The following is a 26,387-nucleotide window of genomic DNA, read 5'->3' as shown; positions in this document are numbered from 1 at the left end:
TAGCATCCACAAAACAGTGTGAATATATGATAGCTATGCTGTTGTACATCAGCAAAACAGTTGAGTTTGGAATTAGAGGTGAGAGAGGAAGCTTGAATTTAAGCACAAGTCTAGTATATTGGCAGTATGAGTATGTTTTATCTATGATATTAACGATATTACTTACTGATTCATTTAGTGATGTAAATGCTGTTATATTCTAATTTGATCCATTACTTTTTCATTTAATTACATCTAAACCTTATTATCATTTTATACATTTATTATACATTTTCCATATAATCTATGATACTGTCGATACGAGTAAAATATTAATGTCGATAGTATCGGATCGTTTCTAGTTTGTTATATTTCCTTTTTCCCTTTCCCAACGTCATCGTCATCACGATTCACAAACCGACCGACAGCTGGAGATGTCTGTCAGTCTGTCTCTGATTCATAACTACTTGCGAGATAAATAATGTCAAACTAGTTTTCGTGATATCAGTATTAAGTGTGCTCAACAAACATAAACTTTTAAATTGCTCATTATTTTCTTGGATCCTAGTGCTTGGCAAGAATTACAATGTTTCGCTCAACATCAAGCTTTGACAAGCTACTTGGTAATATTTCTTGATTTAGGTTATGGTCATGGCTTTACTTTTGGTTCAATTCAAGTTGACCATACAAACATTTATGGACCCTTTTGTGAAGCAGTAAACCATGCCATATTGTAAATATTTTTTTGGACTAGATTTGTCAATTGTCACAGTTGCTAGCTACTTATTTATACTTAGTTAATGAATGTTAGCTCTTCTGGCAATCAAGCAATAGATTATTACAATATGGCCATGGACAATGCATTAGGCTTACAGATGGTGCAAGGTTCCATCCCAGTGTATCCATACCCACAACCAAAACAAAATTGGTCAAGAAAATCTCGTTATAAGTTATCCCACTTTTGATTAATGAAAAATCCCATTTCATCCCACATGAATATTTTCGTTTAATCCTAGGAGTGTTACATTTAACCATTGAGTAGGTATACACGAATAAGAGGGGTCAGATAATGCTAACTTAACAATAGTTGTTAGGCCTACTGATTTTGGCAACAGGTTACTTAGGTTCTCAACAAAACTAAGTTAATGTAGGCCTATTTAGAAAAATTCAGTAGGCCCTATACAGTGTACTGTTATCAAAGAACATAAATTCAAAGTGTAAAAAGTGCTCGGTTATAGTTTGTTTAGAACATTCAAGGTTGTTGTGCGTGTAAGTGTGTGATACGTGTGAACTTAAGTTTCATTCAGTTAACATTCAAACCTTCTGGAATCATGAAATGTTTGATTTTTTCAGACAAAGCCACTAGTCACCTGCGTCTGGAGCCAGACTGGCCGGTTATCCTGCAAATTTGTGACCAAATACGTCAAGGAGATGTTCAGTAAGCATAGCCCTCCATTTATTATTTGTAATTGTGAAAAAGGGGTTAGGTTATATATAAGGGGTTATATGTTAAGTGTTTGTTAAGAACATTTAAATTTAATAGATTCAAGGTTTTTGGGCGAAATCGTCTCAGCCTCGATGGTCAGAGTGACCTTCTCACACATTTGACGTAGAAAGTACCTATTTAAAGTACAGTATTGTAGTTGTGTCAATACAGTGACGTTCTCTAGGGTCCATTTATTAGGATTTTGTCAATAATTATTAAATGAATCAAAACACCATCCACACACAAGTATCATAACTAATAAAGTCAATGTGATAACCACATCATGTGCGTTTGAACATAGGCTAGCTTGTCAGAGTTGGGGAGATACCATCAGCATACTTAAGTCTCAATAAAAAAAAGGAGGAAGTCACTTTTATGCTATAAGATAGGCTCTAACTGTTTGGTAATAGGCCTATGTTATTTAAAATTCGTCATTGTAGGAGTTTTCGTACCATCTTTATTTAAGTTCCAGTTTGAGTTCGTTTGGATCTAAATAAAGTATGCCCAACCGTTAAATAAAATCCTTAGGAGGAAGAATTTAGTCAAGGCCAGAGCATTGTGATTCACCATCCTATTTATTTTAGTAATTTAAGATGTATATTTTTGGAAATTTCCTCTCTTTACAGTCTTAGTAGTTGCATACACATTGAGTTTATTTAGACCATAGAGAGTTTAAGCTAGCCACGTTCGCTTCCTTTGGTCTCTCCTTTTCTTTGGTAGATAAGTACCTAGTATAGTAGGCCTATCAACTTTTTTAACACTTTAGTATCCTATCCCAAAATTCAATAGAACACTCTATTTTACTGACCTGAAGTTTAAGGGCGAATGTAACCACTGTGCCAGGTTTCAATATTTTACTATTGGTGGTTTATAATATTGTAATATGTGAGTATTGGATTTAATTGACTTTAATTTAATTTGACTTTGCCTAATCTATATATTTACTGTTGTCTAATAGATGTTAAGGAGTCTTTGACAAATTTTCCAACTAGAAACGAAACTCATCAGTACTATACTAGGAATAACTATCAATTGGATTTAGCTTTTGTAAGATTGGAAAAAACAAAGAGCAGCCACATATGTATGAAGATACAACTATTCAATAAATTGCCAAAAAAGGCATGGATTGTACCCTTTAAACAATTTGTTTCTATTATAAAACAATGGCTTAAGGAAAATGTTTTTTATTCCATAGACGATTATCTGGCCTGTGATATTAGTTCCCTATGTTTTTAGAACATCAATGTTAATATTAATATATTTAAATATTTAATTGTTATTATATTTAAAGATTTTATTGTTATTATATTTACAGATTTTATTTTTGATCATTGACATGTAAATTGTTAATTTATTTATTTTAGATTTAATTATGTTTAACTGTTATTTTTTAAAGAGTGATTGCTACTCACTTGGTGCATTCTTGCTGTTAGGCCTACTCTAACAGGAAATTAACTGTATGTATTATTAGAAAAAAAAAGAAAAAAACTTTGACGATGTCTATTGTAATACTTGTATTGCTTAATGACAAATAAAGATCTTGAATCTTGAATCTTGAATCTTAATATTTTATAGATTCGTTAAGATTCTTAGCCTGGCAAAGAATTTTTGTATGATGAATGACATTTGGTAACATAAGGGAATTAAAAGATATGTTTCTTTTCAGACCAAAATACGCCCTTGCTGCAATTAAAAAAAAGTTGATCAACCCGAATCCCCATGTTGCTTTGTTTGGACTGATTGTAAGTACCGGTATTCAGTTTTATTTTATAAGCTATGTTGATTAATCTGTCGGCTCTCTTAAAGTTTGTTATCATTTTAAATGTTTTGAGTTGGCTTTGATGTAAAGTTGTGGCCTATTCTATTCATAATGATTAAACTAAATTATATACAACATAAAATTTTTTCCAAGTAGTCTATCCTATTGTTATTTAGATAGCCCTACTGGTAAATTTTCTAGATCCTAGTTGATAATTGTTTAGTCCTAGCATTAATTCATCATAGAGCGTCTGCGTAACATTATCTTCACATGTTTGTTATTGATACTATTACCATGGCAATAGGCCGATCAGTGCGACGTTGCCACAATACAATGCGGTTTTATATTAGAAAAGGCTATGCCTACGGTCTTAGTCTTTACTGTAAAACAAAATATCAGTGTTAAGTTATGTGATCTATAAGCTGTGAATACATCAAACTCCTGAATTAATTTCTCATTTAAGCTAGCTAAACTTAAAAGCTATCTCTTTGAGGAAATTTACCCTAAGAATATACTGTAACCCTCATTGAATTTTGCCACTAATCATTTACACAATTCTCTTTGCTGTTTCACAGGTACTCGAGTCGTGCGTCAAAAACTGCGGTAGTCTCATACACGATGAGATTGGGACCAAGCCCTATATGGAGCAACTGCGCGAGCTGGTCAGGACGAGTCCTCACGAGAACGTGCGGAGCAAAGTCCTCGAGTTGATACAAGCATGGGCGTTTGCTTTCCGAAACAGCCCCAAGTACAGGGCGGTTCAGGTAGACATACATATTTTAATTATTTGATTTTATGTCATGTTTTGTGTTAAAAATCAATTTGTAATTTAGTTCAATGTTGATTAATACTTTAATACTTTTCAATCAAATGGTGACCATTTGTGATGAGGGCAGCAAATATATATTGGGAGAGGATCTATTAAACATTTCTTTGAACAAAAAAAGCCATTTTGTGTGAATTTTTTTTACTTTTGTTGAAGATAAGGACATCTGTTCGTTGCCCTTGGGCGAAAAAGAACTAAATACATCATTTTGCCTATTACTGGAAGACAAGGTAGGCCGAGGTCCACCCTCGCAGATACTCCTCAGGGAGGGGTTGAGCCATGGTAGTGGTGTCACGGAGTTTGTTTCAAGCTGCTCATTACAGTAAAGAAAACTATCTGGGATCGTTCATTTCTACACACTTAAAAAGCCTTTTTTTTTGACGTACAATACAAATGTAAATCATAGCCATAATGTCATATTAACCCCTCATAATAAGATTTAAAAATACCTATTTACCTAAAGTTCAAAAATGGCATACCGGTTGATCTTTTTATCCACTCAATCTAATTTTGTATTTTCATGATGTTAATGTTTTATATATCAGTTGGACAGAATGTTTTGAGATCTTTGTTCCCACTTTGCTCTCTCCAAAAGTCCAAAATTAACAGGTGATCAATTTTTGATCCTGGACAATGGTGAGCGTTTCTGGGCTGAAAAAAATACCATCAACATCACTGCTTACCATATACTTGTTTTCCTTTATTTTAATCAATTATCTGTTTTAATATAAGATATATTAATTTGGTCATTAAGAGTGAAGTGCCCATTTGTGCCTATAAGACAGATGCACCCCCTGGAGGTTAAAACTATTAAATCTTTTTATGGTTTAACATTAATTTGTTCAATAATTACTCCCAATTATATTTTTCCGTCCAACCATATAGGCCTTGACAATTAATTGTATTCTGTAACCAAGGTAGTCTTAGTCCCAACAACCCCGTTTAATAAGGGGTGTACTATTATTAGCAAACAACTTTTGTATATTTTAAAAGCAATAAGACAACATAAAATATCCCCTCCTAAAAAAAAGAAAATACTAACAAAAGTTGTGATATATAGTTAAAGGCATAGCAAATATAGGTTAGTTTAAGATTGGTACGGTTGTATTTGACACCATAAAATCTACAAATCTTACTGTAATTTAATGAAGTTCAATCTCCTGCTGAATTTAATTCTGTCAAAACTCTGTTTAATTAAAATTTACTTACTGCTCATTTCCTGCTTGGGTGTAAACTATTACCTGATCATTAACATAGGATCTGAAATAAATGTAGAACATTTTAAAGCTCAGCTGTTCTTTTGACATAAACAGAAACATTGGTTTGAAATTAACATGTTTTTTTTGTTTTTAATATCCACAAATTTTGTTAGTAACCTATTTTGTATATAAAACTTAATAGAAAACTTAAGTAAAAATCAACTACATTGTAATATATGAAAATAAAATTAAGTTATAGTTAAGTGACATAATCGGTTGAAGTATTGGGAAGCCTTATGAATTGAATCAATATCACCCGTCTTCCACCCAGACCTTCTCAATTTAGTCAACTACTTTTAGTCTCCTGTAAAAAGGCGACTAAAGTTTTCACCATGTAAGTCGGAATATTTCATATTGTTTATACAAATATTTCAGTATATAAAGTATATTACAGCTTTTCATTAGGGAAGTTGGGGAACTGGACATAAATCTAGTGGCCTATCTATTAATTTAATCATTTCAGGCTTGGATGTAATTTGTCCATTCTCAGCTATTCATTTTATTGGTAAAATAGTTATGTCTGTCAGTACTTTTATTTAGATTTTAAAATATATTTAAATTATATTTATTACAGTGGGTGGTTAAACCTTTTATTAATATTTTAATAGATGAAAATGTTTTACAAATTATTCAACTTCTATGATTAAAGTTCCACAAGTTGGTAAACACAAAGATTGTTTACTTTGGAAGCTTTTATCATCTGATATCAGTTGAATTTCCCTTCCATTGAATGAGTCAGTCTTACTCAAAGTGTTTAGAAAGGCACTAAGTCAGTAGGCCAGTCAATAACAGCATTCAACATCGCAAATGCGCATGTATCTACGATTTTTTTATATATTGTTAGGTACCCTAAGAGTAGTTTATACCCAAGTTTGCAACCCTGAAAACCCTGTGCTACTCCAATGATACTCGAAAAACTGTAAAATACTGGCTCTTTTTTTTGTTTTATTGAAAAAATCTAACTGAAGGAAGCGTTTATCAGGTATATTTATCGTATACTTTTTTAAAGTTAACTAAATTTGCAACAATAGGAACCCAGTTAGAGACCTTTAAGTCCATTTCTTGCAGATATACAGTTAGTAAAAAATAGGACAATTTTTCAAACATTGAAAGATTATCGGTAGGCTCATTTGCCAAGATGCGTACCGGCTGAAGTAATGGTCATAGAAAAAAGTCTTTAGGAAGTATTTAGTAGATAATTTAATAAGCTTTAATTTAATTCCAAAGTGGTGTGGCTAGGCCAAAAAAAAGTTTGTCTGTAAAAGTATTCAACAAGAGAGTTGATGTTGATCTCCTTACCATATTCCAGAGGGTCTGCGTTACAAAACAATCAGATGAACAATTGAAGCAGCATTTTGCATATGCGAGCTAGCATCGTATCAACTGTCCTTATTCACTGAGGAAGGAATGCGCAAGGGCACAAATTCTTCCTTCTATTCAACATTTACTCCGCTCAAAGCGTTCATAGTGATTGATGGTGGTTACATCTTACCCAAGGTTATCTGGCATCAAAATGATTCAGTCAGATCCATTGTGTTGGGATACGTCAGCTATGTTTTACTTTTAACTACTTTGGTAAAAACGTTGCTGTGGTGCTTGGTATTTAAATACATCAATTTTAAGAGGACGCCGATGCTGATACAGTGTGGACTGCCAAGAGTTCATCGTTCGATCAGGTTTTTTATCATTGGGGAGGATGTCGACCTACTGGTGCTCCTCAACGGATTAAGCTCTGAACAGACGAACGTGTACTTCCAGAAAGGCAGGGCTCAAGTGTTCTATTCTATACCTCTTTTGCCAAGGACAAAATTGCAACAACATCACTCCTATCGTCCTAGATGAGGATGTGGGCCACCCAACATCATTTGACCACCCAACTCAACCTCCAGAAAACGTTATCCCTCCTCCCCCTCACCACGCCACTGATCGAGACCGAATGAAACCTGGCCCTTCCAAAAGGGCGAAATTCTAAACACTTTTTGTGCTTAAACGTTATGTATAATTAGTTTATTTTTCAGTTTATTTCTTAGTAATTGTTTGTTTTTTAGAAGCCATGTGTTACATCTATAAAATGTCAATTTCACATTCTTGCACTCTTCAAATTAATAATGACAGTAGCCAGTACCTAAAGTCAATTTAAATTTTTTTTCACTCCTCCTGCTCCCAGTTCTTAAGCTAAGTGGCAGTTGATATCAGGGCCTCCGACGATACCACTGTGGATGGAAAATAGGCGATCACTGACTGGAAATGGAGGGTGGTTGTTGAACCACATCTTGATTTATTTTTATTTTTTTGTGTGTCTACAGTGTCTATTGCAATTTGGGATGCCCTCATATCAACGTGCTGTTCTGATGTTAGAGTCATAGTTTCAGTGAAACGTCCCACCTCCTCGCAAACGTTGAGCATGGAAACCAACCCTACTGACCAGCGCGCCAGCACACTAATTGATATTCCCCGACCATGAGTTAGCCCACCCTGGCTTTTCATGGACCTCATCAGTACGTGTTCCATGGTCAAATCTGTCCACAAACCAGACCAGAACTTATCAGAGCGACGTATTGTAAAGGATCCCCATGTGAACGTGCGATATTCGTCTGACTTCATGTGCTTTTTTAGGCCAAGCATGTCTTGAAGGTAGAGTCCAAATCTTTTTAAGAAATACAACCCAAAATACAACATTTACGCAAAATATGATATTTTTATAGTTTAAATTTTTTTGGCCTAGCCACACCACTTTGGAATTAAATTAAAGCTTATTAAATTATCTACTAAATACTTCCTAAAGACTTTTTTCTATGACCATTACTTCAGCCGGTACGCATCTTGGCAAATGAGCCTACCGATAATCTTTCAATGTTTGAAAAATTGTCCTATTTTTTACTAACTGTATATCTGCAAGAAATGGACTTAAAGGTCTCTAACTGGGTTCCTATTGTTGCAAATTTAGTTAACTTTAAAAAAGTATACGATAAATATACCTGATAAACGCTTCCTTCAGTTAGATTTTTTCAATAAAACAAAAAAAAAGAGCCAGTATTTTACAGTTTTTCGAGTATCATTGGAGTAGCACAGGGTTTTCAGGGTTGCAAACTTGGGTATAAAGTACTCTTAGGGTACCTAACAATATATAAAAAAATCGTAGATACATGCGCATTTGCGATGTTTGCCTTTTTTCGTGTAGATATTGACTGGCCTACAGTTGATCATCTTGATTTTAAACTGCTAAAGGTAAAAGATTTTCAATTAAAACAATAATTAAAATTTAAAAATATTATGTTTATGAACTTAAGCTATTCATGCAATTTTTACAAAGTTTTATTTATTTGGCTAGATTAGGCAATTTTTAAGCACTATTTTTTGTCTGGTACTTGTGGGGCTAACACCGCAAATCATCTTGAAATTTGTGTTATAAGCTGACTTATTTAGGTAGGTCTGACTTTATGCAAATTCGAGGCTACATTAATCATTAAAATTACTAGCCTAATTATTGGAAGTTAGGTTAGGAAGGAAAAGTTTAGATTATAGTGAACCAAATTGTAAGTTTATAATAAGCTCCGGACTGTTTTTGTACAATTGAAACACTGGGTAAGACACTGCAATATACTATTCCAAAAATTGAGCTTTAAAACTCAGGACGGATTGTTTGACGTAGTGACCTCTAATTATATCCAGATGTGTTATACCAAGTAGCGGTTGATCCAGGGTTCGGTTCAAAGAGGTTGTATTGTGATAGTCTACATACAAATGGCAGCCTAAGTAAGTTGGCTTGTTTGTTCCGCAGGACACTATGAACATAATGAAGGCTGGAGACTACAAGTTCCCTCCACTGAAGGAGAGTGACGCGATGTTCTCCGCAGATACGGCTCCGGCGTGGGCAGACGGCGACTGTTGTCACCGCTGCCGCGTGCAGTTCGGCATGGTGCAGCGTAAGGTATGTTTACATACACTTTTAGAATGCAAATGAGAAATTTGAACATCCTTACCAAGAAAAATAATTTGTTCACTGCAAAATTTGTCAGGATAACCTTGTTCTTTTCTAATCATGATTTTACAGCTATTATTTCTTCTTTTGGTTTTCACCAGCAATTTTTATTGTATTGTTTGAATGGACAGACTCAGGGTTCTTGCACGTCAACTGATGCATATTGTGCATGTCACTAATTAGGGAATCGTATACCTGTGCCCTTGACCAGGTGCTTTTGACCAATGTTAGCGTCTGGTTCATCATCTGGCTGCTTTTAACCAAACAAGCCATTCTAGGCCCAAGTCTGCTTGACCGTTTAGATGCGCTTAAACATATTGGACAGTTTGTTTTACAACTGTGTTTTTGTTTTCTAAAAAAAGTAGTACCTTTCGTTTTGTGTATTATGTTTTACCTACCTCTGTAGACATAGTGACTTGACTTAATTCCTATTACCTCCTCTTATGTTGATCAAATTCATCAACATGTTGATCAAATTCTTGGGAGCTTAGGGTATTCAGAAGAGCTCTCTATCCATCCACCACCTTCAATTGACCCCTTGTTTTACCCTTTTCCTTGATCCAATTCTCGCCCGATGTTTCATGCCAAAGGTTTGTTTCTAAAGATTCAGTCTGGTTTTATTTACTTTCAATTTCCGTAATTGTTTTTGTTTTTAAGTTGAAGCAGGTTATTACCCACCTCTTCTGATCTGATGTTGTAGCTGCCAGCTACTACTTTGGGCTGCCGGATTTTGTGTCAGGGTTTACTCATCGCCTTTGAGTTCCCCGCTGTAACTACAAGGCAGACCCCTGTCGTCTAGAAACATTTCTCAGGCTCCGCAAGGTCATGTTTAACAATGTGCCCAGCCAACTCATGTTGTTTTGGGCAGAGTAAATTTATGCTACTGATATGTGTCTGACACATCACTAATCATTATCGGAGTATAGAGACACATTTTTGACTAGGTAAAGGGAAGAACGTTTTTATTTGCTCATTGTTTTACTGTCTGCAGCACTTTGCTCAAGTTCTACAAATTCATTTTCCACTGTTCCTCTGTTCGCAGCACCACTGCCGCGCCTGTGGACAGGTGTTCTGCTCGCAGTGCTCTGCCAAGACTTGCACTCTGCCCAAGTTCGGGATCGAAAAAGAAGTCAGAGTCTGCGAAGCTTGCTACAACAAGAATAGCAAGTGAGTAAAAACTAAACATATTCCCTACAAATAAGCCATGTACAAACATAATATTTTGTCTATATATAGTTAGGAACACACAGTCAATAGCTATCTACGATATACAATAGACAAATTTCTTTATTTTTGAAATTTATAAAAAGAATCATTAGTGTCAAAACTTGTTTTGTAATAGTTTATTATTTATTATTTGGTTCCTTTAGTTGTCCATTATCTTCTTTGGTCAACAAATTCCTTGATTGAGCACACTGGTTTATTTACAAGCTAGTTTTAGAGTTCCTTTTTCAGTTTGTTTACTGATGGGGCTTTACATGTGCATTGGGATGGTTTTATAAATAAAAGTGCTGAAAAGGGAAAGCTTCTCTACAACTTTCTGGGGGGCCAAGGCCAGAAAGTACCTTGACAGCATTCGTGTAAACCACCAGGATTTTTTTGGTTGTTGTCAGAGGTACCACCCCAACAAATCAGTTGTCTTAATGTCTGATTGCCCGCACCTTATGTCTGATTCCACTATGGCATAGTACGCTGCCTTGGCCGATTCTATTCCTACCATCCATTTCATGTGTTTGTCGAACATGTGTTTGGTGTTTATAAATTTGTTAAGATCAAATTTTATTTTGAAAAGGAAAATCGTAACAAAGGTTTTTTATGTCATTACTTCACATTCATCACAAAAAAATCTCGACGATCCAAAATCTTAGGCTCGCACATGTCTAAATGAAAGTGTTATCAAAACTCCTACCTAACCATAACAACACTGGGGCTAGGCAAATCAACACTTCAAAAGTAACGTCCCTATGTTATCAGAGAAAGAAAGATTTTCCTTTGAATATAAGCTAGGCCTATTCATTTACCTAATGTAAAAATATTTTTGTGATAATCTTGTATTTTCCCAGGCCAGCCACACCCAAGAAACAAGATAGTACTGAAGAACTTCCTGTGGAATATCTGACGAGCTCTTTAGCCCAGCAAAATCAGGTCAGTAATGTAACCACGTTTGAACTGAATGCATCTTTACTGCATGATACTCTTTGTCCATGAGAGCAAGCTGATCAACACTACCAGTTAAATATGTGTGTCAGGTAGAGCAAGAGACTTCGGTCCCTGAGGTACCGGGATCAAATCCTGCAAATCACTAATGGATTTCATCTAAGTGATCGTGCCACAACATCTAGGCCTAGTCTGAAGTAATGTGAAAAGCGATTCCCAGCTAAGAAAATAAAAATACTCTTGGTCCAACATTTGAATCTCATTAAGTGTTAACCTCAAAATTATTAATTACAGGGAAATAGAAAAGAATAAAATACATGCGATGCTGTAACAATTTGTTGAACAGTTATGTTTAAATGATATTTTGTTTTTTTCTAGGCTCCTCCTCCTCGTAAAAGTGAAGACGAGTTGAAGGAAGAAGAAGAACTTCAACTTGCTCTAGCTTTATCTCAGTCTGAAGCTGAACACAAGGAGAAACATGTGAGAATGAAAAAAAATATTGTTATAAGAAATGAAATAGTGATTTGTTATATTTATTATTTTATTTTATAACTATGGTCCCCTTCTGAAATAAGTTTTAGAGATATTGCATTATGCTGTAACATAGAGATTGAACATTGGCAAAGTTTTTTATTGGCACACTACTTGATTAACTTAATAAAGGAGACAAAGTTGTTTCAGATCTTATTTTTTCTGGTTAAGAAATGTTAGGAATTAAAAGGCAATTCAAAGAGATCTAAAGCTGTCATTTTAATTTTAATAGCAGCCTTCTTAAAATACACACCTTTATACAAAATTTTCATGTCATAAAATAATTTACAGTTGTTTCCTAAACTTTCACAGTATGAGATCCATGTTGTTGTCTGCTCCATTATATTCTGTCGGCCAAGCCAACCAACTACTTGCGCATTAGCGGACTGTTCCTCATTTTCCAATTGATTTAATCTTTATGATGGTTTAGGTTAACTCATGTTTTGGTTTAACGGGATGTGGTTAAAAGGGGATTTACTTTATATTCAATAAAAGGGTCTAAAAGCATTGAAGGCGAAGTGTTGGTGATAACAAAGTACAGTTTGAGACATTGTAAGCTAATAAATAAGTCCCTGTAGTAAACAAATTTCACCAACTCTATTGATTGATTTAGTTGGGGACAGAACCTATCCCTAGGCACGTCAGCCGCAAGTAGGCTTATTGCGCTCCCTGTTTCTTATCTAAAAGCTTGTTTATCTTGAAGTGCTTGCTTGACTGTAGCGGTCCCGTCCTTAAGCTGTTCCAAAAGCAGATACCCTTACCATAGTCCCATATTACTTACTATTTTATGCAGTCAAAGACTATTGCTTTTCCTCCTCATCCTAGCTTGAAGGCGTCACTTCCAAGTTTTTCTCTAGAAATTACTCTGTGTAAAGGAGTACTGATTAGCAAACTCCTTAAAACGTTGAGTCATGGATAGAAAAAATGCAGCTTGTTCAAAATATCTTGTGTTCTAAGATTGTATATTCAATAGATAAAAGTTCTTATGTATTGTTTTATATTATAAGTATGCATTTGATGAAAAATTCAGCAATTAATCTGGAACTAAACGTATGGTAACAATTGTGACTTTATTTTCAGAAAACTACCAGAAGTTTGACTCCTACTTCTAGAACCAAAAGTTACTCCCCTCCGCCAGTGGTAAGTTGGTACAGATTAAAATTTTATGAAAATAATATAATTTACTAGTAAAATAAAAAAATATATATAGGCCTACCCAAAGAAATTATTAATAATGTAAAAGGTCAGACAGAATTTAAATAATAATAGATATCTTAATAAACATTTTCAATTATTCTCTATAAGAATTCCCCCCACTGAATATTCCCTCTACCTTCAAGAATACTAGACATCAAGTAAACATATCTGTATAAGGAATTGTATTTATTTATAATATATATTTATAATAAGTAATCGTTTACACTTTTAGAATGTAAAAAAAAAATATATATATATCGTGATATTTGAGCCCAGAGAGCTGAAACCCCCCGGAATCTGGCTGTTATAGGACAAACATAATTTGTGTTGACATGAGTCTTGACAAATCTTTAGTGGATGTGCCAGGAATTGAACCCGTCCTGGTATTTTCATATTATACAGAGACCACTTATTTTAAAAGGATTTTATTTACCAGAGACCAAAAATAACTATGGTACATAATTGAAAAGAACATAGGCCTACTTAAATTGACTTACTGTCCAAAATTGACATGATTACGATTAGCGGCCTTTGAGTTCTGCCTCCCAGAAGGCAGCAATCTCGGCGAGGATTGAGTTGAATGCGCCGACGCCGGTAGCTGCCACATGTACCCCGTCAAGTAGGTATAGCGCGCTGCAGCGGTTGGGTTTTTATAAATATGTTTCTAGGACTTTCCTCGTTTCGTTATGAATCGAACGATACCAGATGAGTCATCATTCAGGACACTGACCCAGATACAGGCGGTGGCAGGTGATGCTTGCACTCCAGCCAACGACCTGACCTTGGCCTACTTTGGCAGGCGAAAGTATGACTCATCTGGTATCGTTCAATTCATAAAAAAATTAGGAAAGTCCTACCCTACACATATTTATGATAACCCAACCTAACATAACCGCCGCAGCGCGCTGTATAAGGGTGGCCACCATGTAATACGAAAGTACCCCTGTCCCTCCCACACTGGAAGTCCGGAAAGCTTACCATTAGGCTAGCAACACACCATAGAAATATGTATAATGTATATATACTCTTTAGTTAACAAAGAAATTGAAATTCATGCTTGTAAAATCAAGCATGCAAAGATAAATACAACCTAAATCCATTCCAAATTCAGTTTGACTCTTACTGAAAAAAGTAGAAACATAACCTTTGATTTTCAAACCATTTATCACTTGACGTATCAAATTCACTAATTCAAATATTGGACTGCTCCCTAGAGTTTTAACTAACCAAATTCCACTATAATTTAGTGTAACTGGTTTAACATAACAAAAGTGTTCTCGTTTTCTAGAGGCAAGAGGTCATTAGCCCGCCGATAGAAGAAGATCCGGAATTGGCGAGGTATCTGAACCGATCTTACTGGGAAAACAGAGGGACTGAAGAAAGCAGCCCATCAGCTCCTGCACCCATCAGTAGCGCTACTAACATGGGAAAACAGGTAGAACAAATGATGTAATATAGTTTGTACGGTAACTAAGACCATTAGCTGTTAACAAACTACCAATATTTGTTTTTTGTTTCTTTCTCCCTCTATACACAATATATGGAAATATTTAAGTTAAAATCCAATTAGCTGCAGGTTTGCAGCTGGGGTATTTTTACTAATCATGCAAAATGTCTGCGGTGAAAAATATAACCAACCCATCATTATGAACTTAAACATGCACATTCAAGTCGGGGAGTTAAAGATATTGTACACTAGATGTATAGGATCGCTAGCTTTAGGGGATCACTTGAGTTGCTCTTTGGGTGTTACATCTCTTTATTTTTCTCTTTAACTGTAGTTGACTTCTCTTTCTCTACTAATAAAAGTATGTTTAAGGTCTAGGATTATACTAGGACGCTGGCGTCCGAGAGGCCAGCGTCCGGGACGCTAGCGGGGCATTAAATCAAATGGGGTCGATTCTACTATGGATGCTAGCGTCGGATGCTAAAAAAGCCACCGGACGCTCGAAGCTATTACCGTAGGTGGCATGGTAAGACCTAGGCCCGGGACCGATTTACTTTTTCATTTTGATGTCCCCAGAGGCCAAAAACACCATCCGTTCGTATAGATTTAAATATTATATATATATATATATGTCTCTAAACGCGATAACTGGAGTAACTTTTGTCCTATTTTGAAGAAATTTGGTTTTAAGGTGAAGGGTGGGATAAACGTGAATGAGTTCGCGAACCAGCATGAACATACCTTGGGAACGGGGTTTTATGTGCTAAAAAAGGGGGTTTGTCATTTTTGGCCCATAAAACTGAAAAATTCCCAATTTCTCTCTAGACAATTTTAATGAGCTTAAAAACAAATAATTTAGTATATTAAGTATTAAGTAATAAGTATATTTAAATGTTTTTTTACTGTTATTAGTTATGGAGAAAATTAAAAAAAAGAGTATATTAAAAATTGCCATGTTATTCTTATAGAAAATGTTGTTAAGTGTTGGAATTTGCTTGTGTATGGATATATTTTAATTAAACTTGGCCAATTTGTTTTATACTAAGCTAATAATACAGTATTTTACTAAAAACACACTTTATTAGCCCCCTTAAAGCATCAAACCTTGGTACTCGTTAAACCTAATGTTATTTAAATAGATATAAACAAAAGGGACTAAACATGAGAGGCTAGCATCCCAACACAAATCACGTAATTTTTCGGCTCGAGGTGGGACGCTAGCCTCTCGGACGCCAGCATCCCGGACGCCAGCGTCCTAGTATAATCCTAGCCTAACGGTTAGTTCTTTGTTCTTTTACAATTTTTCTCTTATTTACCATAAGCATGTATATTTTATTGTAACTTTATCATTAAGAAATGTGTCACTATTCATGTATATATTTCTAATGTAGGTACTTGATGAATAAAGATAATTTGAATTGAATTTGAATTTATTTACTAACAAAAACCACATATTAATAAATGGCAGTATTCTTTAAATTCTCATATTTGTCTAGCTTTCAAATGAAATGGAGCAGAACGGAGTGGCAACTGACAGTGAGATGGAGGAATTTGTGAGAGATCTGAAAAGTCAAGTGGAGATATTCGTGAACCGCATGAAGAGCAACTCTTCTCGCGGAAGAAGCATTGCAAACGATTCTTCTGTTCAGAAACTGTTCATGAACATAACAGCGATGCATTCCAAACTTCTACATTACATTCAACAGCAGGACGATAGTCGAGGTGGGTAGCAAAATAATTATGTTTTACTTTAGTTTAATACACTCCAAAGATTTAAAGGATTAATAATTGCTTCAAACAACAAACAGGTTACATAATGGTTTTCGTGCAAGTTCTACAGGCGATTGTTTTATTTGAGTTATTAATTTATTTGGCACACTTAATTTTAGGAATACTTTTAGGATTAAGGTATGTTTTGAAAATGTGTTGTCACAGTAAACTTTTATTTTACTCCTGTCAAAAAAGTGTGTTGTCATGTCACAACTATTTGTGGCCATGTTTTTTTCACCAAATTCTCTAATCTCTTATTATGTACAGTACACTCCCTATTATCCGAGCCCTCGGGTTATCCGAGATAGTTTTTGGCCTCAATATATATTTTTATTTTCAGTAGGAAAACAATAATTACTTGATTATAGTACGGTATGTTTCTATTTATAGAAACGTAAAAATAGCAATCAATTTAAAGTGATTTTTTGAAACAAATACAGTACCCGGTACTTGGTATAACCATTAAGTATTATTTTAAAGTTAAAATGAACGGCAATAACCTTAAAAATTAATATCGCTCGGCACTATAGTCTTATTTTTTACTGAAAGCGGCTGGAGCTTGGCCACCTGCGAGTGACCCGACTCACGCACGCACACTCACCTTCACCCTATTTGCCTAAAATGCCCCGATCACCTTCACTACCTAAAAATATAACATCTGTTGTATGATACCTCAAAATCGCAAATCATTTTAAGTTAGAAATACAGTAAAATGCTTAGTGTCAGTAAATTTTTTGTTTAATTCCATGAAAAATGAGTCCAAATACAAAATTATTATGAAAAGAAATAGTAGAAAAAAATATTTGTAACTTCTACATTTTTGCAAAAAATATATTGTTTGGTATCATTTTACTCAACATTTTGAGCTGAAGTCAAAAGCATTAACTTTATACCGAAAGGTAAAATAAAAAAAATTGATAGTTAAATTTCTTTTAGCCAGTTATGACTCACACGGCAGGTCTCTGGTCCGTCCTAATCCCTTGCGTGTGTGTGTGTGTGTGTGTGAGGCCTGCGTGTGTGTGAGTAGGGTTGACCCTTCAGCCAACCGTGTTCCCTGAACAATCATACTATAGGTTGGCCGGCTACCGATGACAAACTGGACTGGACAAGCCGTCTGCAGAAAATAAACAATAGCAGTGTCAGTCTTCTTCATTACTGGCACTGCTGTTTTGATGTGGACGTAATTCTGCCAAGTTATAGATAAGTCAAACAAACTTGAACAAAATGTAACTTTGACTTTTTAAACTAAAAAGATCCGCCTTAGTAGTGTTTTGTTTTAAGTAATGTAGTGTATTGGTTTATCATACAGTAGAACCCCGGTTAACCGAAATAAAGGGGGGAGAGCTGTTTCGGATAACCAATTTTTCGGTTAACCCGTCATATGCTAAAAATAGCCTGTGTATTACCACGGTGAGTTTGAAAATAGATTTAAAACAATATCTATACAATACAGTATTTTATTTTAGCTACAGAAATGTTACAATGGGTTAGAAAATACTTTAAACTAAACAACTGATGTTACTAAAGCATTGATATTACTTATATTTTAGCCCCGTATTATTTTATGGAACCGTTTCGGTTAACCAAAATTCGGTCAACCGGGGTTCTACTGTAATTAGAATAATACTGTGTTTCAAGTTTTTTCAAGACAACTTGTTGCATTTTAAGGTGTTATTTATTTTTTTAACAATACTATGTTATGTATAAAAAAGGTTTGCATCAAAATGACATATTATCGTTTTTCATTTGCTATGTGTTGCTTGAAGATATATATTACAAGTATTTGACTTCATAATAACGGACCGTAACCCTAACCTCAAAATCTATGCGACCTCCTTGTTATCTGAGATTCATTTTGTTATCTATATATTAATACGCAAGCAGTTTTCTTTTCACAGTCATAACTCGATAACGGCTTGACGGATTTTAACGTTTGAGGTGCCAAATTAAAGGTATTTTCATGTAGATGTGCAAATACGTTTCAGAATATTAAGAAGGGGCGCCACTTAAGTACAGTGGAGGGTTAAAGTTTGGGAACGGCGGCGCTATCTGTTGACATTATATCAAACTCAATTCCCTTTGTTTACAACTAAACATATGGACGTAGTTTGAAATAGTTTTTAAGTTTAACCACAGACTGCAGTACTTATTACTTCCAGTCCAGAGCAAAGCCGGAATTTTATATTTTTATTTAAACATCTGTTAACTAAGTCTGGTTCATAAATAAAGAGTTTACTAGCAAGACCTGACAACAAATAGTTTGTAATAGTTGAATTTATTTCCCTTCAATAGTATTTTACTGAATTATTTAGTTTTGGTTACAGTTTGGTGTGATTAAGTGAATGTTTGAAATTGGTAATTCACAGTGTAGTTACCCGTTACATTACCATATTATCATGTTGTTTACAATGTGTATCAAAATTCCTTTGCAGTGTTTTCTGTTGATTGGTTTCGTATTTTATATAAATTTAAAATTAAATGCCACCAGCAAGACAAAGAACTTTGAGTGGCTGGAGGGAACGCAAACGTTACCGCTTGCATCAACCTCCCAATTTGACGGATACAGAGTGGCAGTACCGCCGTGGTGGGGTGATACATCCAATCTCGGACAAATTAACGTTAAATGTTTACATTGTGGTGGCTAAACATTTTAAGCAAGAAAATACTGACCGAGAAAGTTTAATTTTTACTCTTTGTTGCCATAAATGAAAGGTTCGTTTACCTCATTTGCGGAATTCTACATACTTTCAGGATCTTATTGGAAACCCCCGATCTGAAAACAGGGCTGTGAGGCTTGGATCCAGTAATTATCTTGGATCCAGAAATTATCTTTAAATTAAATTCAATTCCACCTTTCCCATGGTCAGCTCTGAAGCTCATTTTGACGAGAGGGTCACACAGGGGATCTACAGTTTCAAGATCCATGACAAGTTTTACCACTGAGTAGGTAATATAATTCCTCAAGAAGGTCATGATCCTGAATACACACAGATCTATAAGTACGTCGTTGGCACTGGAACCCAACAGTGCATGTAAAAAAAATTAAACAAAAAATGCGATGAACAAATTTGCGGGAAATAGGGTCACAATGCCAACCCATTTGGTACTTACGTATTATACGGAGGCCACTTATTTTACAGCGCGCTGCGGCGGTTGGGTTAAGTTGGGTTATCATAAATATGTTTGTAGAACTTTCCTAGTTTCGTTATAAATCGAACGATACGAGATGAGTCATAAAAACTTATGATAACCCAACCTAACCCAACCGTCGCAGCGCGCTGTAAAATAAGTGGCCTCCGTGTAATACGTAAGTACCACCCATTTGCCCAATATTTTAAAACTGTGACAGAAATTTGTAGGGACGAGAGCTCCGAGGAGTCAAGATAGATTGTTATGTGCATAGTAAGAGACAAAAGAAGTGACTTCTCTCGCTACAATGATGCTACCTGTATAGATTTCGCAGCTATTTTAAAGCTGAAAACAGAGCACCACCTGGCCAAATAAATCTTAGTTTTTTTGTCTTTTTTTCATCAAAAATTAATAGTGTTAAACGTGAATCCGTTCTAGATACGTCGTAAAATCCACTCTTATGTTCCCAACCTAACTTTGGTTGGGGCACCTAATTTAAACACGCCTAAAACTGAACATATCAAAAAAATTATTTAACAATGCTATAGTACGTGTCGTACTGGTTGGCGTTAAGATAGGGATTTAGCTTGCTACATTAGGTCTGAAAAGCTCACTTTACAGTGTGTGGTTAACATCTACGTTCTCATAGAGGGCGCCTGCCTACAGTACATAAGAGATAACCAAAGCAGTATGAGAACGGATCTATATTTAAATATTGTACCGTAGATCACTTTTACAATTTTTTTCAACATCATATTTTTCACGTTTCTAGAATCATAGAAGTTATAGTTATAGAAGTTATCATAGAAGTTATAATTTCTAGTTCTAGTCATAGAAATTACTTTAGAGTGACTCTATGATTGAGGTTTTGGTGTTTATGTTTTTCGTTCTTCATTATATTATTACAAGTTGCAGTTTTGCTCGATTTTGAGCAACAGGTTATCTAGTTCACATTAATTGTTATTCACATTAATTATTATTCACATTCATTGTTATCCGACATTTTGTAACAATCATTTTGAACTGTTAGTTGTTCTCTGTAAAAATTCAAAAACTGTTTGCAACTGTTGCTTTTAGCAACAATTGCTTGCATCTGCTACTTTTTAGTAACAAAACTGCTTAAACTTTTTCTTGTAACACTTACTTTCAACTGTTACTCATCCCCATTTTACACTAACTTAGCTCCACTGTATTGCCAATTTTTTTAGCAAAACTGTTATTTTTATACTGATATTTGTAACTGTTATTTTTTATCAGTCTACTATGAGGGGCTACAAGACAAGTTGGTGCAAGTTAAGGACGCACGTGCAGCTCTAGACGCTCTGCGCGATGAACATCGTGAGAAGTTGCGGAGAGAAGCGGAACTTGCCGAGAGACAACGACAACACCAGATGGCTCAGAAACTTGATATCATGCGTAAGAAGAAGCAGGAGTATCTTCAGGTGAAGTTTACATTATCAGTTCAAGGGACATTATCAATTCATAGGCTACGTACACATAACGCGCTTCAGATAAGCATTTGCGTACACATGACAGCGTTGCAACGCGCGTTTGAACAATTTTGTCTCATGGCAGGTCTCGGCGTAGCCATAAAAGTCTAAAAGGTAGTTTTTACTAACTTTTTTGTAAGGGAGTTGTACTATAGATATAAAGAAATACAACAAAACAAAATACCCTCGTTGCAGCTTTATTTAATATTTCAATGATAAAATATTAAATTATTAATGTTTTTTGCCTTTGTGGACATCAAAATAAAAAAGTAAAGCGGTTCTAGGTAATTGTGTCGGAGAAAATTCCCTAAGAAAAATTTTTACAAGAAAGTTTAGTTCGTATGTTTTTTTCGTTTTTACTTTGTAGCCTACTCGAGGATACGAACGTCAGCTTTTAAATACTAAAACATGCTAATTGCTTCATTTAACGAAAGTTAAAGTCTGTCTAGCACCTTGTGAGAGAACATCATAATTACCATAAGGTATTGTATATAGAAGTACTCAGCAAACATACATAAAAACCTACTCCCCTCTACTCTATAATGCGCGTTACAACGCTCACATGTGTTCATCATTAGAACCTTTGTAACTCGAGGCGCGCTGGCAGTGCGCGTTGCACGGTGAACCTCTGAGGCGCGCGTTGCAACGCGCGTTGGCCAAAGCGCTGGCGCTGCATGTGTACGCACTTTGATTGCTGTGTTTCTAGGACGCAACGCGCGACACGTAATGCGCGCTGCAACGCTCTCATGTGTACAGGGTCTTAACCTTATGACTTCAGGCATTTGCAAGGTCAAAGTCGAGCCCCAATATTTGTGGAGTATCAGACTATTCAAAAAAGAATTTTGTAAAGTACCAAGGTGTAATAGTGAACATACTAATATCTGTACTTTTATGTTCAGAAAAAAATGAGAATCTAAAAATAGTAGGTATCAAACATGGGTTTTATGAAAATTGTATTTTTAAAATAAACAGTAAACCTAGATAATCATAATCTTTTACATAGTTTTAAAAGCAAAGTCTCACCTAATAAAAAAAAAAAAATTTTAAGCTGAGTGTAAATGCAGAAATGTTTTTGGGAGTTATACCAACTGCAAGAACAGGCTTCCCCAAACAAGCCAATACTAAACAAGTTATATATTCTTCTTCAATCGGTATGTTAGCGCAACAAATTCAAACAACACTCATACGCGCACGTGTAGGCTGGTCGCAGGGCTAGCGCTCAGACGTGTAGATGCCCCCGTGGGATAGAAAAGGTTAACCTCATTCAAATAGTAGCCGTTCAGGAACGTATTTCTTGGCCAACCTCTGGGTTATATATATATTTACCAACCCTAAATGTCCTGTAGGACAAATTTTAAATACATTTTGAAAAACAATCAGCCTTATTTAGCATCGCTCTGACTTGTGTTTGTTGTTGCAGTACCAACAACAACTCACTCTCCACCTAACTTAGCATCACTCTGACTTGTGTTTGTTGTTGCAGTACCAACAACAACTCACTCTCCACCTTACTAAGCATCAGTCTGACTTGTGTTTGTTGTTGCAGTACCAACAAAAACTCACTCTCCACCTTACTTAGCATCACTCTGACTTGTGTTTGTTGTTGCAGTACCAACAACAACTCACTCTCCACCTTACTAAGCATCAGTCTGACTTGTGTTTGTTGTTGCAGTACCAATGACAACTCACTCTCCACCTTACTTTGCATCACTCTGACTTGTGTTTGTTGTTGCAGTACCAACAACAACTCACTCTCCACCTTACTAAGCATCAGTCTGACTTGTGTTTGTTGTTGCAGTACCAATGACAACTCACTCTCCACCTTACTTAGCATCACTCTGACTTGTGTTTGTTGTTGCAGTACCAACAACAACTCACTCTCCACCTTACTAAGCATCACTCTGACTTGTGTTTGTTGTTGCAGTACCAACAACAACTCACTCTCCACCTTACTTAGCATCACTCTGACTTGTGTTTGTTGTTGCAGTACCAACGACAACTCACTCTCCAGCGTATCCAGGAGCAGGAGCGGGAGATGCAGCTGAGACAGGAGCAGCAGAAACAACAATATCTCATGTCGTCCCAGTACGCAGGGCTGGGCTACATGCCACCAGGTATACACCTTTTTAACAAAGCTAAACTGAAAAGGAACAATATGTCGTATAATCCATATAAATGATTAAATTATCAAGAACCGAGAAGTAATAGGACTAATTTTTTTACTGGAGAATACTCTGCGAGCGGTTTATTCAACTAAGTTCTCTTTATGTACAGTCAAACAACCCCTAAAGATTTATGAAAATCTACTTACGTATGCCAGAAGCATAAAAGATAACTACAATTGACACCTACTGACACAGGTAAGTAGATTATCATATATAATTGAATTAAGTTTAAATCAGAACTATAAATAACACAGTACTAGTTACTGAGCTGATCCTTATGTTCCAGGAGGTTACGAAAGTCTTCCTCCCGGAGGTTATGTGATGGGAGGTCCTGTACCTGCTGGCTACTCTCACCCTCACTACACTCCTGCCCCAGCTCAAGGTAAACACACTTTTACTAAACTATCATAGGAAATATAGCTTAGACTATATCTATCTTAGAGGGCTCTCAGGGCTAAAGTAGGCTGTCTGCAACAGATAACTGCTTCTTTGAACTGGTGAAAGTAGTGGCCGATGTTATGGATGCATTGCAGCAATACCAGAGTAAGCTGCAACATGTCTAATTGTACTTTGTCTCCAATATGGATAGTTGCTTCACATCCAAACTGTTTGTCAGTGTTTTCACCTGTTCAAAGATGCAGTAATTTCCCAAAGATTGTGAATCGATAGATCTTTCATTTCCAACATTACAATTTATCCTATACTCTTATGTGAACAATATTTGCTTGTATGTATGCTTGCTTGCAAAAAGATCTCGAAAACAGCTTCGATTACCTTCAAATGCTGTAAATAAATTATTTCTGGCCTAAAAACATGTTTAATGCAGTTAAAGCAGTCAACTAAAATCTAATTAAGTTATGTAAAAATAAAGTCAACATTTTTTAATATTGGCCGGAAGTGAATTAGGATTTAATAGTAAATTAATATTATGTTGGTTGAACAAAAGAACAAGGAAAAAGTGAAGGAAAGACTTGTAACATGTGTTTTTAACAAGCCATCCACAGTATACTAGATTACAAAATACAATACAAAGGAAGAAAAACATCAGTTGTCACGATTGAGAAAAGATTACACTACAAATTACTCGATATAGGGGTACAATGGAAATAAACTACCTAGCCAAAGCTCGGTCCCCAGGTACTACTGGTACCGGTACTATTCATTGAAATCATTCACTTTCAAAAGCTCTGTCTTCTTTTTGCTGTTTTATTTCTGTTATATCCATATTTTTTTGTGTTTCTTCAAGTTTTTGCCTAGTAGGCTTTGTGCTACTTACCTAATGTTCATATGCCGTATAAAACATACCTTAAACTACTTTTAGCTTTTACTACTTGTGCGATTTTGTTTGAATGCATTTACTTTCTTTACTATCATTTTTGTTTTGTTCTCTAAGATTAATTGTCCAAAGGTGGCCTTTTTTTAAGTATTTAAAGAACTGGAAAATGTGCTTGACATAAAATTAATCAATTATGTGATAAATGTTAAACACTTATCAAATAAATTTCTAAGGTAAAATACTTTAATTAAGTGTTAAAAGTGTTTTAAATTTCTCCGTTCCAGCGCTGTGATTGACATTTTGGACATTTGGGCTGTGTATGTGCATCTATTGGCAAGCCTGCGCCGGAAATTCGGCAACAATCGGCTGTGTTTACATCCAGTTTAGAGCATTGAAAATGGTGCCGCCAATCGAGCCTGCCACCGACTGTGAAGTGCGCGACGTAATTAGATTTTTAAGTGCTGAAAGTGAGAAAGCCATTGGAATTCATTGACAGATTAGTGAAGTCTATGGCGAGAACATAATGAGTAAAGGAAACTCATCAAATAATGATGAGATCGTAAACCATCTGTTCTCTCTCACTTTTTCATCGACTTTACTCACCAATTCATCAGTGATGACAGATGGCCACCCAGTGCATGCGTTGCTCATCATGAACATTGGTGCGGCCGTCTTTAAATGCCCTTACCCACTTTCCTACCATCACGTCACTCATAATGTTCTCGCCATACACTTCACGAATCTGTCGATGAATTTCAATAGCTTTCACACCTGTAACACTTCTAATTACAGCACGCACTTCACAGTCGGCGGCAGTCTCAATTGGCAGCACCATTTTGAATGTTTGAAACCGGATGTAAACACAGCCAATTGTTGCCGAATTTACGGCGGAGGCTCGCCAATAGATGCACATCCACAGCGCAAATGTCCAAAATGTCAATCGCAGCGCTGCAACGGAGTAATTTAAAAATGGTACTTACTTAAAAAGCATGCCTCGTATTTAAAATGTTTTAGGATATTAAGACTATATAGAAATTTTCTCGTAACAAATGGTTGTAATTTTTTAGAATGTATTTTTCCATTAACAAGTTGTGTTTTCGACAGGTATGCCGGGAATGATGATGCCGGGGTACATGGGCCCCCCACATGGTATGGTGGGCCCTCAGATGATGGGACCCCCGTCAATGGGCCCTGCTTCTCTGCCTACTCACATGGGATCGTCTCCGGTCCATCTACAAGGTCAGATACCACCTCATCCTCAGCAAGGTGGGCAAATCCCACAGCAGGGACAATTTCCCCAACAGCAGGGACAAATCCCCCAACAGCAGGGACAAATTCCCCAACAACAGGGACAACTCCCTCAACAGCAGGGACAGATTCATCCTCAGCAAGGTCAAATGCCTAATCAAGGTCAAATACCTCCTCAAGGTCAAATGCCTCATCAAGGTCAAATACCCCCTCAACAGGGACAAATTCCCTCTCAGCCTCAAGGAATTCCCCCGCAAATAGGTAATATGGGACTGCCAAATCAAGGGCCTGGCATGCCTCCCAACCAAATCCCTCAAATGGTTCCACAGTCAGGACCTCCAATGCTCCCTGGTGCCCCATCTCAGGGCTACCAACATCAACAGCCTCAACCTCAAATTTCACAACCTCAGTCACAAATTCCCCAACCACAAGAGCAACAAACGGCTGAACTCATTAGTTTTGACTAAGTCGCAACAATTATATTGTCATATACCATATACCAGTTATTGTGCTAATATGTTTATTCCAGCAGGCATTGCATGGTTAAGAAAATTAAATACATTTTGGGAAATGTTTTATGGCGTTATATGATATCAAGTGAATTTTATCTATGTACTTTATATAATTGAATGCTTTTAATTGTCGCTTTAAAATAAATAATTTGTAGTCAAGCTGTTGGGTTAAAT

General features: G+C 35.8%; 1 protein-coding gene across 2 annotated transcripts; it reads left to right on the top strand.

The window, feature by feature from the left end:
• The first annotated feature begins 429 nt into the window (after positions 1-429).
• On the top strand, positions 430-26,372 carry LOC129001499 (hepatocyte growth factor-regulated tyrosine kinase substrate-like). 2 transcript variants are annotated; one of them, XM_054428810.1, is made up of 15 exons: positions 430-602; positions 1,333-1,417; positions 3,132-3,207; positions 3,800-3,988; positions 9,091-9,240; positions 10,334-10,458; positions 11,355-11,436; positions 11,827-11,928; positions 13,060-13,119; positions 14,465-14,611; positions 16,120-16,345; positions 20,780-20,964; positions 23,000-23,126; positions 23,464-23,559; positions 25,558-26,372. In XM_054428810.1, exons 1-15 carry the CDS (start codon positions 566-568, stop codon positions 26,166-26,168), a joined length of 2,298 nt encoding a protein of 765 aa, XP_054284785.1. In that variant the 5' UTR covers positions 430-565; the 3' UTR covers positions 26,169-26,372. The 2 variants fall into 2 exon arrangements, with proteins under 2 accessions (XP_054284785.1, XP_054284786.1); XM_054428811.1 differs by lacking the exons at positions 430-602; positions 1,333-1,417; positions 3,132-3,207; positions 3,800-3,988 and adding an exon at positions 5,565-5,643.
• The last annotated feature ends 15 nt before the right edge of the window (positions 26,373-26,387 follow it).

Source organism: Macrosteles quadrilineatus, unplaced genomic scaffold (genome assembly GCF_028750875.1).
Source record: "Macrosteles quadrilineatus isolate MER2022 unplaced genomic scaffold, UCM_ALF_1.0 Scaffold_8__2_contigs__length_117827958, whole genome shotgun sequence".
In the NCBI taxonomy this organism is placed as follows: Eukaryota; Metazoa; Arthropoda; class Insecta; order Hemiptera; family Cicadellidae; genus Macrosteles; species Macrosteles quadrilineatus.
The sequence above is the reverse complement of the archived record's forward strand: the minus strand, read 5'-3'. Positions and strand labels throughout refer to the sequence as shown.